Source organism: Paramisgurnus dabryanus, chromosome 7 (assembly GCF_030506205.2).
Source record: "Paramisgurnus dabryanus chromosome 7, PD_genome_1.1, whole genome shotgun sequence".
Taxonomy (NCBI): Eukaryota; Metazoa; Chordata; class Actinopteri; order Cypriniformes; family Cobitidae; genus Paramisgurnus; species Paramisgurnus dabryanus.
Genome location: NC_133343.1, coordinates 18233648 through 18254459, shown reverse-complemented (window position 1 = coordinate 18254459; position 20812 = coordinate 18233648). Strand labels below are relative to the sequence as shown.

At 35.8% G+C, this 20812-nt stretch overlaps 1 protein-coding gene across 1 annotated transcript; it reads right to left on the bottom strand.

The window, feature by feature from the left end:
* Window positions 1–334: 334 nt before the first annotated feature.
* On the bottom strand, window positions 335–20767 carry slco2a1 (solute carrier organic anion transporter family, member 2A1). Its single transcript, XM_065240917.1, has 14 exons — window positions 20633–20767; window positions 15104–15241; window positions 14234–14396; window positions 10839–11054; window positions 10644–10742; window positions 9478–9611; window positions 8127–8202; window positions 7143–7307; window positions 6703–6901; window positions 3831–3972; window positions 2912–3072; window positions 2723–2787; window positions 2203–2323; window positions 335–1997 (listed from the first exon to the last, which is right to left on the bottom strand). Exons 1-14 carry the CDS (start codon window positions 20690–20692, stop codon window positions 1877–1879), a joined length of 1860 nt encoding a protein of 619 aa, XP_065096989.1. The 5' UTR covers window positions 20693–20767; the 3' UTR covers window positions 335–1876.
* Between the last annotated feature and the right edge of the window lie 45 nt (window positions 20768–20812).

Genomic DNA, 20812 nt, shown 5'->3' with positions numbered 1-20812 from the left:
ATACCCCCACAGTAAGCAGTGAGAGTATTTATAACCAGTAGCCAAACTGTAGACCTGCAAGCTTATAACATAGGCTACTTTATGTTAAAATGTACAAATGTATGTTCAGTTTGACATGACTTAGGCTAGTAATCAAACATTTGCTTGTTTAATGCCAAAAAAGAAGTTGTGCACTTTAGAATTTAAGGATATATCCCAAGTGTGTCTGATACATTGTGTACTAATCTTATTAGGAGAGTAAAATTTCCATTGTTGAAGTTTTGTATTGTAGTGTTTAACATTAAATATATTGCATGCTAAATGTAAGAAATAAAAATAACAAAAAACAACAGTGTGGTGTTTGTGAACAAATTTTATATATGAAATAACTTACATACATTGGTATATAAACATTACTGTGTAATACAGTACACTTATCAGAAGGCCATGATTCATTATTTTAAGCAGCAAAACAAAATCATGGCAAAATTATCTATAAAGTGTATAATAAAACTGTAATATTAGGTACAAAAAATATATTTATAAACATGCCTAAAGTGATAATGTATATATACAAAGACTACAACTTCTTATATCAGCCCATTCTCATGAAATGCATATAAATAGCATGCAGTTGAAAAGTTGTACAATACATACGCCAAATTCAAATTTTGCATGCATATGATATGCCAGTCCTTCCTGTTCACTTATACGGCACATCTTTTTGTGTCATTTTATTTATTGGTTTCTCTCTTTTTTCAGTTTTGGGGTAAGAGCATGTTTAAGTTACATATAATGTCATCCAAACCCCAATTCCAACCCCCATTCCAAGCGACCATGGTTTAAAAATAGACAAAATATAAAGAAACTATATATTAAATGACATTCTAAAGCAAATCCCAAATCTAACCCCAAACCCAAGCGGCCATGGATTAAAAAACAGAAAAAAAAGAGAAACCAATAAATAAAACAACACGAAAACCGTATAAGTGAACAGGAAGAACTAGCGTATCATGCACGCAAAATTGGAATTTGGCGTATGTATTGCACAACTTTCAACTGCATGCTATTTACACGCATTTCATAGGTTGGAATTATACACAATATGTGTGTGGTTGTGTACAGAATGCAGAACATCCTGCATCCTTCACATAGTCTTCAAATAGAAAAAAGACATAAAAAATCCCAACAACCATCATATATCAATTGAATAGTAACCAAAGTACAGTATATAGACATTCCATTGTCATATGTGTCCTCTCTAGAGCTGCCACAAACGTGATATCAGCAGCAGTTACTAATTTACACTCTATACATAGCTTCAGTGCTCGAATTGGGGGGCTGGGTTGATCCGGAACCCCCATAAGGCATAAGGAACCTCCTAAAAGAAGTACAAAATATACTAGTCCCTCAAATATTTAAAGACAATACTGATAAATCGGATTAATATGTGTTAGGATGCAGTACATTTTGTGAAATTAACTATTTACAGTAAAAAATGTGAAGTCTATTTTAGATGTTGTGTCTCTTTAAAAATGAACGTACATCTAAGAGCGCTAAGCATAATATAATTTATCTAAGTGTTTTAAGGTAGTATTGTGTTGCCATTTTGGATTTGGTTTGTCATTGTGGGGACCCCCATAAGACTTGATTTAATTCAAGCACTGCATAGCCTTCTATTTATATAAAAATAAATGTGAATGTGGCAAACTGGCATCAAGTCCCTGAATCTTCCCAGTTAGGGCCCTCTCTCATAGAGGAAAAAACATCCAAAGCTGTTACTCAGTGTACAACCTGAGTACTATATTTCCAGCCTGTTGTTGGAAAAAAGGGGTTTCTGATGATATCCAAATGCTCAATTTACTGAGAAAGTAAGAGCATAGGCAGGGTTGAGGCATCACAGCGGTCCATCTGGCTTTTTCTCTAAACTGTACTCTCTGGTCCGGTGCATTTTCCAGCCAATAAATGCCATGAAAAGAATGCCTACTATTTTATAGCTCACCTGAAGTCCTAAAAACCTGCAACAAGTCATCACCAGCATCAGTAATTAGACTCAATACTATTCATTATAATTCAATATCATAATTTTGGGTGGTTAAAAATGCATCTCTCAAGCATACAGTCTTATGTGCTTGAACTCATACATTTTGTTTTTATATTTAAGATAGTTTACTCAAATGTTTCTTCATATTGCATTTAGGTCAAGTCAGAACATATCCTTACCTGTTTCTAAGGAGGTTGTTGTCATAGTAACCACAGCCTTGCTTTCTCCCACAAGCAGTTTTCCACCAGATACATGTGGAGTCTATGGTCATCCCAAACAGAGCCGGAGCAGGCAACCAAGCTAAGCAACAAGATAACACAAACTTTAACTACAGATTTAACCAATATCAATCTGCACAACATGACTAAATTAGCACAGATTTATACATTTTCACAATTAGATCATTAAACATTCTGTAGAAACTATATGAGGGTTACAGCAATAACACCGGGATGCCTTTACAGCAAGGTTGCTATATCACCACAAGGGGGCCCCATAGTACTTATTGTACAGAATCCCAACTACACATGCACACCTTGTAAAGTAGTTTGTAGTTTTGCACAACTTGCAAAGTTTATTTTCTTTGTACACTTCCTCAAGACTGCTAATATTATCCTAATTCAAACCTTTAAAATAATCTTTATACGCTTTTAATAAGCACAGATAAAAGCTAAATTGATATTGTGGTATGTTACTTACTCAAAACCCTCAGAAGCAGAAACTGAACACCTATTGCAAAAGATTTCTCTTCAGATGGAACTGCTCTGTAAGTTTAGATATACAGTAAATGTGTGAGAAAAAAATGCTCAGGGTACAAAGTAACAACATTAACTATATAAAAATATGTTGGGATTTCATTCATTTTATTTATGTATGTCTGTCTCTTACCTTAGCACCATCATGTAGACAGGGTTGTGTGTTAGGCTAGCAATGAGCCCAGCTATAGAGATGATGAACATTACAGGCAGGAGATAGTGAGGGCAGCTGTTGGCACAAGGTCCAGGCTTGGCAGTGCCCATATCAGGAATACATTGGCAGTTCCTAAAAACCTGTTTGAGGAGAGATAGTGGACACTGTTATGTTATGGTTTGTCAATCAGTGCATAATTTCATAACAAGCACTGTAACAAGTTATTGCTATTCGGATGTAATACAGTGAGTTTTACTGTGTAATAATTAAGTTATTACTCTGCTACAAGGTCTAAGGAGAACAGCAAGGCACAGTTTACACTTACACTAGTCTATGATTTCCTTGTGGCACTGTGTCCTCCATTGCCGGTTTTGTTCAATTTACATGCCAGTGAATTTTGCCCAAATTTGTCAATAATTTTATTTTTATCTTATTGTGTTTTTAAGAACATTTGACTTGTAAATAGTTTTTCTATCATTGTCGCAAATAAGCCATCTAAAATCTTTATTTTTAAAGTGTGTGTGCCAAACAGTACGCAGCAAAATATCATCAGCTTGAAAATCTGTTGCAGAGCAATTCTACAGAAGCTTAAACACTCTATAGTCCCCAAAGCCCTTCCTTTAGGAAGTATTGCTAATTAGGGATTGATTAGACTCAGCCATTGATTTCTAACAGAGCATGAATGGGTCACTTGCTCAGTGACGCTTTTAAAGCACAGACTCACAAAGCTGCTTTCTGGCTCTAGTAATGAGCTAAATATTGTAGATTGCATGGACAACATATGGATTAATACAGTTATGAAGTGGTCCTGCTAGAAAAATGTGACAAATGATATGACTATATAAGTGCTTTTGTATAATGTTATATCCTAATTGTAAAAAATTTACATGCTTCTTACTTGGACTCTGTATGGGTTCTTGGGATCCATGGTGAAGCCTGTGCAACCAGCATGGCAGGGTGAGATGTACTCAATGTTATTTTCCCCACACACTGGGTTAAAGGTACTGCCTGGGCAGGAGCAGTTGGCACTACAAGTCAGCCTGTAGGATGCAATCACACAAATAAGTCTCTGTACTTAAGGAACGCAAAATCATTTACAAATCTGTAATCCTAATATGTAGAGAACAGTAAAGCTTGTTGAGAACATAGATCAAGGTACAGGATCAAGGACACTCATATTACCAGGGGACGTTAATTTACCTTTGTAAACTTTGTGTGTCTGCAGTTAAAGAGACACTTCACTCAAAAATTTAAATTCTGTCAATAATAAGTTGACTATTGACTAATATTCTTCACAAGAGAGACATTTAAAAAAAAATTTAACACTTTTTGCAATATGGTTGATTGTGCCTTTTCCTTCTGTGCATCAAGACTTTGCAATTCTCTTCCAATTGAGTTTAGACATCCAAAACTTCTAAAACCCTTATTTTTTAGAATAGCTTTTTGGTATTTTTTCTATTTAATATTTTCATTATTTTTATTATGTTACCTAACTTTTTATTCTTGTTTTATTCTTTGATATTGGGCTTTAAAGCAACACTAAAGAGTTTTTGCTCTTTGCTCCCCCTACAGGTTAGAAGCGTAATTGTCCATTACCCACTGTCGTAAATACTGCAGCATAGCTGGCTCTGATTGGATTGTAGGACTGCCGTAAAGCAAGTTTTTGTAGTTTTCACTCGAACTACAGGACCCCGACCCGACGGTTGGAAACGTCTTTAGTGCGGTTTTGCCCGATAGAGGGCTGCAAAGCGAATGTGAAAGTGCCGTTCACGCTGTTTCGAGTGGATGAACAACTGAAACTTTTTGGAAACGTTATTTTAAAGTAAAAAAAAAACTCTTTGGTGTTGCTTTAAGATGTAACTATAACAGGTACTACATAAAATAAAGTTTATTTGCATTTCATTCTGTTCCTCACATAAAGCTTTAAAACATTTCACATGTTGACGCCTCAACTCTCATTCAATTTTGTTTTATGGAAAAAAAATGACCAAAATATATAAAAATCACCTTTTGTACTCTACAGAGAAAATAAAGTACAGTGAAAGAATTTATTCTTGCAACACTGCAATAGCAGTAATGTTGTAAAAGTTGATTTCACAAAGTCTTATCACTGGTGTTCCCATTTGATTGCATAGTGTTCCATTTCCTTTCTCCCCTGCACAGCAGAAACAGCAGAGTTATATTGGATGCACGTCATTCAGCGGACTGACCTGAAACCCATAGTACAAGAACTACTCTCTTTTCTCTGTGGTGTTTCATGACGTCTCCACTGTTTTTATCATTTTTAATGGCTAGAGTTATTTGGAACCAAAATACAAACTTTCACTAGAACACAATGGTCTTAATCGAAAACCTTGGCAGATGACAGAGAAAAGACGTGTTTTCAGGGTCTTTGAGGACTGGCTTATTTTAACAGGTTTTTAAAATTATTACTTTTTTATTTCCTCAAAGCTTCTTTCATAATTAATTTAGTACAATGTTTTTGTATCACACCATAAATAATATAATACTAAACACAATATAAATATTATACACTATAACATTTTATAGTAAAAGTTGCAAGAAACAGAATAAGCAAACCTACTAGCAAAAGGTCGCTGACTCAAGAATTACAAAACTAATAAGATCTCTCATTTCTTCCTTTGGGCAAACGCAGTTAAATCCAGGTTCTCTAGGGGGGTGTCTGAGTTATTTGTTTCAACAAAGAAAATTCCAGAAATGTGGAAGCAATCAAACGTATGAGGACTATTATCTGTTCTGAGGAGAAAAGGTATAAACTTTTGCATATGTAATTCCTAGGCCCTGTTTGCAATAGTTTCCTCCTTACTTATGGATTTCAATGCTGTTAGTTTTGTAAATATGATGTTAAGATAAATCCAAGAAGCTGCAAAGGGCTAGTTTCTCACCTCCTGAAAAGACTACTTTGAACATGCATTATTTCCAGGATGGTTAATGATTAGTTAATGATTAATGTTTAGACCACCAAGCCATATGTGTTTACCTTTGTACTGTATCACTCAGGAATCATATACTTACAAACAGAGGTGAAAAGTAACAAATTACATTTACTCACATTACTGTAACTGAGTAGTTTTTTTGTGTACTACTCTTTACTTAAATATTTTTACTTAAGTATGTTTTGTTTAAAGTATTGTACTTCGCTACTGTACTTTTAAATCACATCCATTACTGATTAAAAAATCTATAAAAAATAAGGAAAGGTGAAAAAGCGCACCATGTACTGTATACTGATTGATTGATGGGCGGGGGAACGGGCTAAACTCACAAACCATGGAGACGGACAAGACAGCTGCCAGCTGATGCAGACCATCAATTTAATTCTTATGAAAGAAGCCCATGGCCATATTTAACCGACCACTTTGCATTTTTTTAAAACTCTACATTAAACCTGTGCAAGCATGTTCAGGTAATTTAATGATACTAAGGATTTAAATTGGGCGAGGGTTGAGCTCAGGCACATAGGCTGAAGGTCTCGCTCTGCTCCGTGCCAGTGTGCCCGCTGGTGCATGTGCACTGGCGCAAAGTGAGTGCTTTCCTACGGAAGGTAGGCTTCACGCGAGTACGGAATTTGCAGACTGGGTTTTTACCGCTCATTTGCACGACACATCAATCGTTTTTGACACCATGCGCATTATCTTCCGAGGTCTAACAGCTTTGCTTGAAATTTAATATCTTAAGAACAACATGAGGCTGAACTTTGTTATTTTTAGGGAGTTTACTAAATCAAAAGAGGTTCATACACCACTCACCCATTATTTGTTTTAGGATAAACACCAGCAACATCTTGTGAGGAGCAGCCCATGAAGAAAAGAGGCACACAAAAAAGGATGGAGATGGTGAGCATTACGACAGAGAAACGTGGAATGGCCCTGAATGACAACCCCCAGCGTTTCATAATCAAACCCCCCAGCACCATCCCCACAGCAACAGCAGGCAGATTGAGAGCACCTGAGAGAAAACAAAACATATATGTTACTTTAAAAGAGATGTTTTACGTTAACATACAAGCAATCATTTAAATCAAGTTAAATATCACATTTTAAAACATAAAAAAAGCTTTTTCCAAGTTGTTTCAGCTGTTATGCATCCACAAATACTTTACAATACTTTGTGCAAACAGTAGTATACACAGCAATATCAGGATATCAGTACTAATCTCTAACGTGTTTATTATAAAATTGTGTCTGACCAATAAGAAGGCTGCTATAGGCTGCAGAGGCGCCGTACTGGCGCTCCAGGAACTTGTTGAGGAAGGTGGCAAGTCCGGCGATCACAGAGGAGAAACAGCACTGGGTCAGAACTAGCAGTATGAATAAAGGATTCAGCAGTAGCTTAACAAACATCTTTGGGAACACTGCAACAACACAGACAGACAGAAACAGATGTTACCATACTTACATTTATATGGTGGAACAACAGCAAAATGGCAGCTATTAATGTAATCAGGTATAAAAGCAATGATTACGTAACAATTTCGGTGCAAATTTGGATAATTACTTTCATAGTTTCCCCACATTCCATTTAAAGAAGTAAACTGAAGGGAATGGATAACATATAAATAGATTTGTACTTTTAAATAGTGATGTCATCCTGCTAGAGAAAACACAGAAACAATGTGGCCTCAATGGGACATCCAAATCCAGACGGGACATTAAAAACTGGCCAATAAGCTTTAGCTAGTGTCTCAAATTTCAGAAATGACGGTACAAAAGTTGTCACTGGGACGGTACCTTTAAAAAGGCCTAATATGTACCATTTTCGTACAGATGTACCTTTGAGGTGCCACTGTATGTACCTTTGAGGTGCCAATGTATGTAACTTTAAGATACCAATACGCACCTTTTAGGTACAAAAGTGTACTTTTTGAAAAGGTTATGCTTCAGTGACAACTTTTGTACCTTTAAATGAGTGCTAACAAAAGAGAACAGAGTTTACAGACTAATAGTACAGCTAAAGAAACTAGAAAACCGTATGATGTTATGGACAGAGTTCTCCATACTACGTTTGTCTCAACAACGGTCACAGAATTGCAGAAACATAAAAAATATTGGTATGCTGGTTGAAATAATTAATTTCACTTCAATTTCCATTGTCTACCTCATCAAAAACCACTAGTAGTCTCTGTCACAGGCTGATTTATATAACTTGCTATTATCCATTTGTGTGGACTCACTTTTTAAGAACTCCAGCATGGAGCTCTCTGGCTTTTTCTGGCTGTCTTTCATGATTTCAGCCTCTGGTTCAAAGGTCTGCAAAACAAGACACATAAATTGATACAAAGCAGGAAGCCAGCACACATCGAGTTCAAAAGTGTTCTAATAAGTGCATGCACAGTCAACTATTTAGATAGGGTGTAAAACATAGTTTAAACTGAAAGCTTATCAGTTTTACATCTATGTCCTCTGCTGTCATTTGGTGTTTACCTCGCTTTTGTAAATCACTTTGGATAAAATCATCTGCTTAATGCCTAAAAGTAACTGCAAATTGCATTTAAGCATTTAGCAGATGTTTTATCCAAAAAAACCCTCACAGTTCATTAAAGTAGGCTATAGATTTAGCAGTTTGTCTGTTCACTGGAAAACATGACCTTTGCTTTTCTTGTGCAATCCTCTACCAACTGAGCTACAGCAACATTCATCTGTGTGATATAAATTTTATGCTAATTATGGAGTGTAGTACTATACTAGCATTTCTATTTGCAAACACACAGCAAAAAGGCAAGATCTGCTAAGACAAGCAAAATCGCTAATCTGGTACCTTTGGTAAAAATTGTCTTTGTGTAGTAATGAATAATGCACAAGCCTACACGTTTTGAAAAAGTTATCTACAGGAAGCTTTAGTTTTTTACTGTTTTCACTTGCGAGGGAGATATCGTCTACTGTATATCAGATTAACAGATACAAGGCAACTGCATTATGTAACTTGGACACTGTCAAACACAAAGATGATTTCTGCTAATCTTGACAAGATTATAACCAAAGGTATTTTATGAATTCCCCATTGTCAGACATGTCTGTTGTTAATATATTTGTAGATATTTAGGAAACATGTTAAGTTCAGATATCTGTTTCTGTGAAGAACAATGCTGTAGCCATTCTCTTTTTGAAATGGTAATTACTGATCTGAATGTCTGTTTTTGTATTGGTCTGTGTGATCCTGCCAGTGCCAATTTACTCAATAGTGTATTTTGTCAGCTTAGTTCCCAGTTATCATGGTTGCTTAAATGAGACCGTAATGGATCATAAATGTGACCTCAGGTGGACGCAACCTCCAAAATGAGCCCTAGATTGAGGTACAAATACGAGCAGGGTTGTAATTCGCAATAAACAAAAACATTGCATTTTAGCTGATAAACTTATGCTTTCCATTGTCAACTGTGCTCCTGTATGTGTCTGGCAAGCCGAGAGGAGGGTAGAGAATAAACTGTCTCCAATATTTTGAATTTAGACGTCAGTGCCAAGTTCAGCCTTTAGAGGTCAATGGTACATACAGCTCCTTTAAATAAATTCAAGCGTAAGACTGACCTCCACATGAAGGGCTCTGGGAAAGAAGAAGTAAGGAATGGATGTGAGAGCAAGACCTCCAGAAGTGATTAGCAGACCCATCCACCAAGCACCCACCCACCGAGGGTCAGTAGGGGTCAACTCCAATGCACCCCCTGAAGGAAAGAAACTGCATAGCATGTAATAACATATTTACCTACTATATCCAGCCTGATTTCAAAGGAAACGCACATATTTACATAGTGGCAATTTTTTTTGAATTTATTTAAAGTGATTTGCTCAAAAAGGTATGCTTATCCGAAAAGCAAGAAAGAATCCCCACCCCTAACTGTAATGTCACTGAGGCAAAAGCAAATCGAAACAAAATTCATACTAAAAAGGCATAAAAAAAAAACCAAATCTAACCCCAACTCCAAGCGACCATGGCTTAAAAATAGACAAAAACATGTAGAAACCTGTATATTAAATAACCTCCTTAAGCAAATCTCAAATCTAACCCGAAACCCAAGTGAAAATAGTTTTATAAATAAAACAACAAACAAAGATGTGCCGTTTAAGTGAATGGGAAGTAAATTGGAATTTGGCGTATATGTACAGTATTGCACGATTTTCACACGTTGTAATATTTATACGCATCTACATGAGACTGGGTAGGCAAAAACATACAATTATCTGAAAAAGCAAGAATGAAACCCCATTCCTAACTCGTCTTGCAACTATTGATCGCTTGAAAGGTATAAATGAGAATGTAAGAATTCATCAGAATTAGCCATTTTATAAAATAGCTATGTATTGCCATGAAATTGTGTTAGAAAAGCAATGATAAATTATTAAATACAGGAACTGAAAAATGCAAACTTAAATTAAACATAACTTGGATGAGGAAGTGTTTCATATTATTAAAATGCTAATCAATTTACATGAAACTCCATTACATAGCTAAAAACTTATTACATAACCCTTGCAGGATATAAAGTGCTGTTTGTCTAGGCTTGAATCAAGTCTTTTCCTGTCTATTACATACTAGTCTTTGTTTAAACAAAGTTTAAGCCAGTATTTTATGTTTTGCTTCATAAAAAATCTTATCTTGTAAATGAATAGGTTTATATTGTCTTTTCAATGTTTCAGCTGGTTCACATTCTTTGTGAATATAATGAAAAAGAATTTGATTTAAAACAAAAACCAACCTGCATTAGCTCGATCCACATCCACATAAATCCTCAGAACCACGGAGCCCAGGAGATATCCGAAGGATGGGCCAAACACTGATACGGCAAATAGAATAGCTGCACCGTACAAAAACACAAACCAAGTTAATCTTAACAGTTCTTTCATTCAATTTAGTGTTTTTTTTTTTTTTTTGACAAAACAGCAGAACTTGCCAATATAAAGAGGAGAATTCCCTTGTCCGGCAAAGTCATCTATGTAAGATATGCCAAAAGGTTGAATGGGAACCGAACCGATTCCAAACAGCAGTTGGGCTGTAGCCATTAACACCCAAAATTTACTGGTGTCCGCAAGCTTCCGTGACTCTTCCAGGCCGCAAGCCTCGGCACCAGTTGCATTCGAATGCGAGTAGCACATCTCCTGACTGCTTGCTGTTAGATTAAAACACAAAAACACCTGAGAATTTCACCATACCATTATCATTTCTGAAATCTCTTTTTAGTAACAGCTTTCATAAATATAAGATTTACTCTGAGGGCTGTGATGAGGTCAAACTATCCAGAATATTTCCAGATTCAACACTGAAAACCACAGCCAGTATATCTCAAAGCAAGCATAACAACTGGACCCCGTTTTAACTTTTTAGGTAAATTTACTTTTCATTTGCAAGTTTTTGCACTCAGGTTTTCCAAGTAAATTTAACACTTGCAAAATTAAGTAAAATGAAAAAAAAAGTAGAATTGACTTAAGTTTAATAAGTAAACTTAAATTACACTGTAAAAATATGTTTACTTGATGTTTACTTAAAAATTAAATGTATAATAACCAAAACATTTTTAAGTACTTTTAACTGGTTACTTCTTTAATGGAATCTTTCTGATTTATTCACGTAAAATTTCTTATTTTCTTTATTTATTACTATATGCCACATTATGTTGAGCAAGTAAGAAGAGAACCAGAAAGTCTCATTACTGGCATAAGCAGAGTTACTGCTCATTACGTGAATTAACACATATCACAATTTTCATCATGCCACCTATTGTTTATACACAACCCCTATTTTTCTGAATGATGGTTACCATAAAACTCAAAACAGAAACTCTTCTTAATCTCAAAGATAATTTAACATTAAACACTAACAAGTCTTTCTTTTTGTTAAAAACACATAAAATAGCATTTAATTTCACATTTTACTCTCCAAATGCAGTCCCATGCAAAGCAGGCTAGTTAGTTATATTTACTTTAATAATTCAAGTAGTTTACATACAAAATTATTAAGTTTATTTCCTTCTTAAAATTTAAGTGGATTGTACTTGATAAAATTAAAGGAACAGTATGTAGGATTGTGGCCAAAACTGGTATTGCAATCACAAAACGTGTGGCTAAAACTGGTACTGCAATCACACAGCTGGTGGCCAATATACCAAACGACAACATAAACATCAGTTGAGGGCTGCAACTCCACTTTTTAAATGACAATATCTTGGCCAGACCGCTGTTGTGAGTGATATAAGTATTTGAAATATAAGTTATTTCTTAATGTCTAGTGACATTTCAGGGCCATTTAATGATTAATTGATATAAATTTCTTACATACTGTTCCTTTAAGTTAAATTTACTCAATATGTTGATTTAGAACAACTTACCTTTTTTGTGAAATTTTTACTTTTTACAAAGATATATTTTTTACTAATTTTTTGTAAGTTAAATTTACTAAGGCACATACCTGTAATCATTTTTACAGTGTTCTCTAAAATATTCATGGCATCCAGAAAGTTCATAATTCAAATACTGATTTTTTTTAAATGTTACACCTCAAAAAAAAAAAAAAACAGTATCTTAACTGCATGCTGCCTACTATTTTAAGCAATCCAATGTTAGCCAAACAAATTGTGTTTACTAGTTTTTCAAATCAACCTTATCGCTAAAGGCAAGGGCTCTGACACTAGGGTCACTGCCAAAGGGTAGAGGGAAAAGGGGCCTCCCGAAAACATGTGCTCAAGGGCGTCACAAGGCTATGATCTGGGCCAGGAGATAACAATTATCTTCCACAGTAAGATCCAGGTTTTTCACGTTTTTTCTAAGCAATAAAAGCAATGCTCAGCTTTGCCTTTGTATCTCATTTATTCCCTTGTCTTCATCTCTACCCATTTTTATCTCTATCCTCTTATTTTATCTCCCTTTCTATATTTCAATCAGTGTATCATGTTTACTTTCCAACACAATGCTAAACCTTTAAAGAATGGTTTGTGGGGAAAAATGGAGAACTGCAGTGACAATGGTAAAAAATCCCCCTCAGAATCCCTGCTGTTAGACCTGTCTATGTTATGTCTAAACTGATGTTTCTCCTGATCCAGCTATGATCCTTGCTTTGTTTTGTCTTCTATTATGTCGTGATCCTTTTTATATGAAAAGTTGTATTATTATTTTGATGTGCTTAGGGCCTAGATTTTAATTCTGGAGCACAAACAACTTTGGTATGCATAACACAAAAGCAAATCTGCATTAATAATTAGCTGCAGTAATACACCAGTGTACAGAGATGCAGGTGACGATGCGACAACTTGTTGTCCAGTATGGTTAACACATCAGGAAATGTTTTTGTGAGTACCAAACATTTACGGATGTGATAATAGAATGCAGTTGTCATTCATGTTTTGTGTATAACCCAGCTTTGTGTGAATGCAACTGTTAAGGACCCAAAATTGGGAGTGAATTCCATATTCTGGTGCCATGTGTACGAAGCCATATTTGGGATTGAAAATCAAATTCACTAACAAGTGTGTGAGTCTGAATCAGTCTCAGAATCTGTGCAGTTCAATCAGTTTTTAGGAGCTGCCTGACTATTCCCGATTGTGCAATCTATATGTAAACATAACCACATTCAGAACTCTAAAACAACAAGACTGGTAACTGTATTCTGATTCTGTGTAAATGTAGCCTTAGTTTACAAAACAAATTTACATAAAAATTGCATCACTCCATGTTTATTATGCAATAAAAAGACATCTGTCTCCTGCACAGTTGATAATGATTTAGGGGCCAATGACACCAAACATGATTTAAACACTTGGAAACGCAAGGCACGGCCTTTTTTTGGTCACTTTAAAAAAAAGCAGTGCAACGCGGATTTTTATATTGCTAGACAACCACTGATGCAGCTGTCCTGTCAATCAAATATTAAAGCGTGAGCGCTCTTTTGCTGTTAACTGTCATATCAGCAAAAACTTTAAAAAGGCTTGTTCTGACCTTGATCAAGGGTGAGAGGTGCACAAACACACAGGAGAGAGTGAGTGACTGCAGTCTGGTTGTTCCAAGCAACAATACAATTCTGTCATCACAACGGAAGGCCCGCCTCTCACCTCATTCAACTGGACAATGGAAAAACGCGAATGGCAAAAAACGTATAGCATTTGGCATGCATTAACAGCGCGCATAACGCTCTCTGCTCATAAAAAAATCATTCAAAAAAATTTCTGCAACTGCCATAAATGCATTTGGTGTGATCGGCCCCTTAATTGACACACGACATACAGTCATAATGTACAAACATAATCTTAACCATTATTTTAACATAGCCATGTAAAGCAGAAAAATATAAAACTCTTACCATTTACTACAGAGTTAAAAGTATATGGCTCAGACAGGAAGTGAGGCAGAGCTAGGATCATGGCGCTGATGGACATCAACAGGCCACCCAGTCCAATGAAACGAGGTCGATGAACCCGACTGCCCATGTAACTGACAAACACTATAAGCACTGTGTTCCCAACCTGCAATAAGCAAAACAAAACAAATACTGTACTTTCAACCAAGCCATAGGGCAGTGATTCGCAAACTGGTTATTTATGGTGTTTGAAATGAAGTTGTTTAGTTAATGAATTACTGTCACTAGATCTTGCACATCGCAAAATGGTGTTGAAATATGGAATATGGTGCTTTACAATGATAAATAGGTTGTCAAGATTTTTAGGATAGGATATTAGTGTTATGAATATGTAACATTCATACTCATAACAAATGGGCCCACTTGTGGGCTAGTGACATTTAACAAAATTGTGGTCACTACATATTTCTTAATAAATGGTGTTGACATATAGAAACTACACCCTTGGAGCTTTCCAATGGTTTTATATTGGTATCAATTATATTGATATGTAAAAACAAAATAGGCCCACTCGTGGACCCGTGACATTTTAGAAATCACTCTCACTCTGTCATACTTTTAGCAAAACAGTGATGAAATTTGAAACCTAGACACTTGGAGCTTTCAAACAATCTATAGACTTTATGGACTTTATCAGCAGTCTTCTTGTGGTCTTAATACTTGCAATATTTCTTAGGCTACTTGATATTGAAAGAATAAAAATATATTTTTCTCTGGTTTGGTGATGATGACAAGTTCTTAAGCCTTACGGATGAGGCTTAGGGAAAACTTTAGACAGATGTTTGAAAATGGGATTGGTGGGTGTTTTAGTACCTCGTGGAGCGAGGAGATGGTTCCTGAAGAGAGGCTATCCAGGCCAAAGCGTCTCTCGACTGTAGTGATACTGCTCTTGAAGTAGGAGCTGTACATAAGCTGGGTGAGTTGGAGCAGCCCATGACAAAACACAAAGATCTGTGTAAAGAACACAAGAACTGTCAGATATATGTATTATATATGCTCTTATTACAGTGTCAGATCTGAGCAAAATGCGTCACGTAAAAATTAAAGCACATGTTTGGGTCTAAACAACACCATTGCATCTTTGCTCCCCACAGATACTGGAAAATAGGAGTGTTAATAAATGCATATTTCCGCAGGGGGTTTAACCACACTGATTTCACAATATATCTAATTTCACTATGTAAGGAGTAAGTGATGGATCCCAAAATAACACAAACACAACTTTAGCCTAATATTTAAAATGTACATTGACAGGTTTTGCCTCCACTGTTATCTTATTTGTCTTATTTGAGCTGTTAAAAACCCCGATCCCTCACTGCCAATTGGTTATGCAACAAAGATTGATAATGAAACTGCTTTCAGTTAGCCAGTGACACTTTTCTCCACATTTTTCTCAAATCCTTTCTACATTCATTCTTTAAACAGGGTGTGACTGAGACCTCTGTAATGCACATCGCAGTACAAAATAGCTGGTGATAGTTGTACAGGTTGGCAAACAAACGCTCTGGATTGTTTGTTTTGAGAGTCATTTGTTCACCTTTCTCCGAAATAGTTCCTGATGATAAGCCAGAAATGCAGAGGAGATAAAAGCTCATAAATTGGATCATTTCCATTAGAGAAAAAAAAAAGAAAGTGAAAGGGGAGAGAGACACAAAAGCTCCCATATGATATGTTGATTTTTTTGTGCCCTAGACGTCAAGTGGAGACGCAGAGGAACATTTGTTAAGGTCTTGGATGTATGAAGCAATCTGATGGGGCATGTAGAGATCTGGACTGGATTTTCTGCACAAATACAAGACATAAATCCATCTTCTCTAGTTCATGCCAGCACCCAACCAATACAGGGCAAAGCACCATGCTTTCCGTCAACATCTAGAACAGCTAATGCTCCCATTAAAGCTTTGGCTTTATGGGTTGTTAGCACACATAATAGCTGCTTTTTGCACATTGGCTAGAATTTCTTTCTGGTTTTCTTTCTGGAAATATTTTGATGGGGTGAAGGCTATGATCACTCAAACAACCCAAACAGATCCCTTTGTTGGAGGTTTGAATGGCAGCTCTGTGCCTCTTTGTGCCCTAGTGGCAGTTTCAGACTCAGATCCTTTCTCATACGACGTTGCAGGGAAGCTTGAGCAAATATCTATTTTTTATTGTCTTTATTAATGGACCGAAGCCACTACCATAAGCAATCTACTGTATCTCCAAAGGCCATTACTCAATTACTACCCCTAAGGGAAAAGCATCAGATGTATTATAAACAGGACGCATTATTAAAGCACACAGAGAGTCGGTCTCCGCAAAAGTGCAAAACTTGTGCAACGAATGCAGAACATATATCGAAAATAATAAATTACAGCTGGCAGGTTCATCAGTGTGCAATTCTCCACACAATAAATCCCATCTAGTTTTTGCAAAGCTGGCAAGCATTTGGTCTCTCTCACTGTGTCATGAATGACTATAACAAAGTAGCATCAGGTTAGCACAAACCATTCTGGGAAATTTGTTTTGTATTAAAGCAATCTGCAAAAATTGCTTGGAATTTCAAAAGGAAAAGCTTTTCTGTTTTTTACTATTTTTCACAAATTATTTAATTATTAAACATTTGTACAGTAAATTAGGGTAAGCCCATAACAGGACTATTTTAAATATAATGAATTTCAGAGCTTTGTATACTCTCTTTTGCCATCAGAGAGACGTTGGACTGCTTTTCAGTTTCTTCATTATCTGATGCTTATTGTAAACCAAGTGGAAAGTGCTTGCTGCAATTGCCAATTCTATTCAGCTGGTTATACCCAGCGTTTGTTATTGCAGTATATTTTGTATTTTGTTTCAAAAGTTCTTTTTGTACCCAATGGCCTTTTAGGCTACAAAGGTGTACTTTTTGAAAGGCTATTGCCTTAGAGACAGCTAGGGACCATTTTTTTTATCTTACAGTGTACAGAAAGTTTTGATGAATGTGCCTGAGGAGATTAACATTGTCTGTCCAGACCTGGATTTCTCCCTCCTCCCCAGCAGCCATTGTGCTCCATGGAAAATCCTGCTGAGTAAAGAGAATCAGGGGAAGAACTAACTTTGATGTTTCTACATGCATCTCTGCACTTCTATCACATGTTTTTGGATTTCCTGAGGATGAAAACTTAAACAGTAAAAGGTACAATGGCAATAATTTTTGCCATCCCTTTTGCTCCACAGCTACAAAAACAGGATGAAAGATTAATCATTTGGTTGCAACAAGCACAGACTATTGCTGTATAGTAATACGGCTAATCTACGGATAATCTTATCCTTTTCACCTTTTACTTACCAAAATAGAAACACAGTGGAAATGCTTATCAATTTATATTAATAATAATAAACAATAAATAAATAATAAAAAAAATGTATATATAAATACACACGCGTGCATTTAAGAAAAAAAATATGTAGATATTACGTATTCATATTTATGCATAATATAAATTATATATAAATTTAAAAATTTATATTTCTTAAATATATACATGCATGTGTGTGTATTTATATATACATAATTATTATACACACTGTCGCTTCTAGCTGCATTCTAGTGGCAGAGACTGTTGCTTGTGCTTATGTATGTTCTGTCGCCTCTGCATCTCCTTTTAAGCTTGTAGCACATGAATGTTTTGTTGCATGTTTGTGTTGGTATCTTTACTTGCTGCTGTAGCAAATGTATTGTTTATTGTATTTTAGTCATGTAATTATTAACACATTTTACTTATTACTTATTAATTGTTTTTAGGGTGCCTATTGTAAATCTGGCCTAGGACTACAGATGAAAACTAGCCTTTCGGCTAACTCTGGCATATTTTACAGCTGTGCTGTTATGTTAATATGCATTGTCCTTGCATAAATAAATAAATAAATAAATTTAAATAATTCAAAGGACTAGGAGGAGTAAATTATTCTGCTTATACCACAGACATTGCTTTGGTGTTTATTTTAAGACATTTGACAGGTTAGGTGTGCGTTTTACAAAAAAAAAAAACAATCAACACCTTTTAATAATTTCTCAACCAATCAGAATAAAGCATTCAACAGGCCTGTGGTATAAAACATAGTTTTGACTGCAAATAATCAAGTTGCTTAAGGTATTACACAAAGAAGTTGAATATGACATGGCAAAACACTGTGCACGTTGCAATCAGTGAATGCTACAAATGTGCACTAATTGAAGACACACGCAAGATTTATGTGACAGTTTCAACCCACCTTTCATTTCTTTGTCAGCAAGTGCAATCTAAAGTTGACCTACAGCCCAAATAATGACGCTCCCACTCTTCACTTACAAATGACAAGCTCTAGAAAAATAAACAATGTCATCGAGAGCTAAGGCGGTTAAATGCCTCAGTTAAAGATGTCATGGCGATTACGTCTTGTTTTGTCACCAGGTCAGAAATTATGTAATACATTTCATTAGGGAAAATAAAAGACAATAAAAAACCTGAACATACGGTATAATACCAATATCCTGCCAGTGTGATAAATGCTCCATTAGACAGACTTCAGAATTGTTTCAGGGAGTGAAAACAAAGTCGAAGCACAACGAACGGCATGTTCTACACCTTCCTTCAACATACGTCATTACTGCCTGACTCACCTTTAATAAAACACACACATGCGCGCACACACGCACACACACACAGGCATGCAAAATTTATCCATGCTATACACAGCAACAGGTACTCAAGGCACTCAGACTTACAACACTTTCAAACACTACAACAAACACACAAGGTTATATCTGAGTGCACTTGTAAGTTTGGTGTGTCACAAAGATTCAAAATGTTCAATAACCTTCAAAGGCTCTGGATTCAAACAGAGCCACCACAGGTCTGTAAATACCCCAGCGGCACACCCCACAGACTGGAATAAAGCTTCTTTTATACAATGTCAGAAATAAAAGCTGTCACTAAATCAGTATGGGTCCTAATATGCACCATTAAGGTACGTATGAGGTACTAATATGTATCTTTGAGGTGCTAAGGTGCAACCTTTAGGTACAAATGCGTACTTTTTGAAAGGGTACCACCCCAGTGACAGCTTTTGTAACCTATTATCTGAGAGTGTATTTCATTCTTTAGCCTTTTGCATTTATGATCTTCACTGAAATTGTTTCTGCACAACTTGCCAACATTTCAGTCATTCTTCACAATTATACAGCAGATTTGAAGTGGGTGTAAACTAATAATTGAGCGAACAAAGAGCTACAACTGAATGAAACCATTGTGTAATTAGGCCGCACTGTGCACGATAGATACAATTGCAAGTTCATCTTTTATGACCAACATAACCTGTGGGTTTGGGTGTCAGAGGTAAATTGGCAGCATTAATAAAGATGGAATGATGTTATGAGGTTTGGCATGAGTCTGAATGACTTGGCAACTCCACACAAACTCAAACGAACTTCTATTTAATACCAGAACAATGACGTTAACCTACAAGTCAATGAATCACTGCAAAACAAAACAACAAGCCAAGAATACCAATATCCTTGTTGAAAGTATAACATTTCGGTTCGTTTGTTTATTCAGAGAAGTGAAAAGACATGTTAAGCACAAATAAATCCATGGACATCTGGCAATGTCAAGTTGAAATAGTTTTTACAACACTTTTTTTTCCAACAAGATAAGCTTGTGGTCAGGGTATGTCTCCAGACAATTTTTCACCATAATTAAAGGTAAGATTGACAGACTTAATGTGTAATCTTTTGACCGCAAGCCCTACATTCCGTAAAGATTCTTTTAGCACCTTAAACTTCAATGCACTTCATGCTCCATTTTACCTAAGCACTTTAACTCCAGGCAAGCCAACTGATATCCAAAATGCCCCCCTGGGCTGAAGTTCTTAGTTGCTAAACTCCCCACAACAGCTTCAAGCTGGCAAAAGGCTTATCAGCAGGGAGAATCAGAAACAGCAAACCCAACCTTCCTGGTTTAGCTGTCAAACACCTTGCTTTAAACATTTATAAACAAGTTTTACAAATGTGTGAGGCAGAAAATATACAAAATGACATTTGATTAAAACATGATACTATAATACTATGAATAAGATCAATTTAATAAATATATATATACATTTTCTTATAGAGTACACCACCAGACTCACACATTCACCTTTAACAAACAGCAAGTGCTCTGTAAATTTTTTTTTTTAAGTGTCTTAAAACGTGTATAGAAACCAAATTCACTATAATAACTCATATCTTTAGACCACATTAATATTAATATTATAAGAATATAGGTACTTTTTAAATAATTTAATATTATTATAACCCAGTGATAATAACAACGCCAACATCGACAATTTAATAACAACACTTACCTTAACATTACAAAACAACGAAGGCTTGGGTTTCTTTACATCTTTGGCGTATATCTCCATGTTTTATAAAATTCTGAAGGTGGTTTTTAAGCTTGTTTCAACAGGAATGAAGACGTTTCTTCTCTCTGATCGTCTATGGGGGGTTTTATGCATATCATCGGTCATGTATCGAGGCCCCGC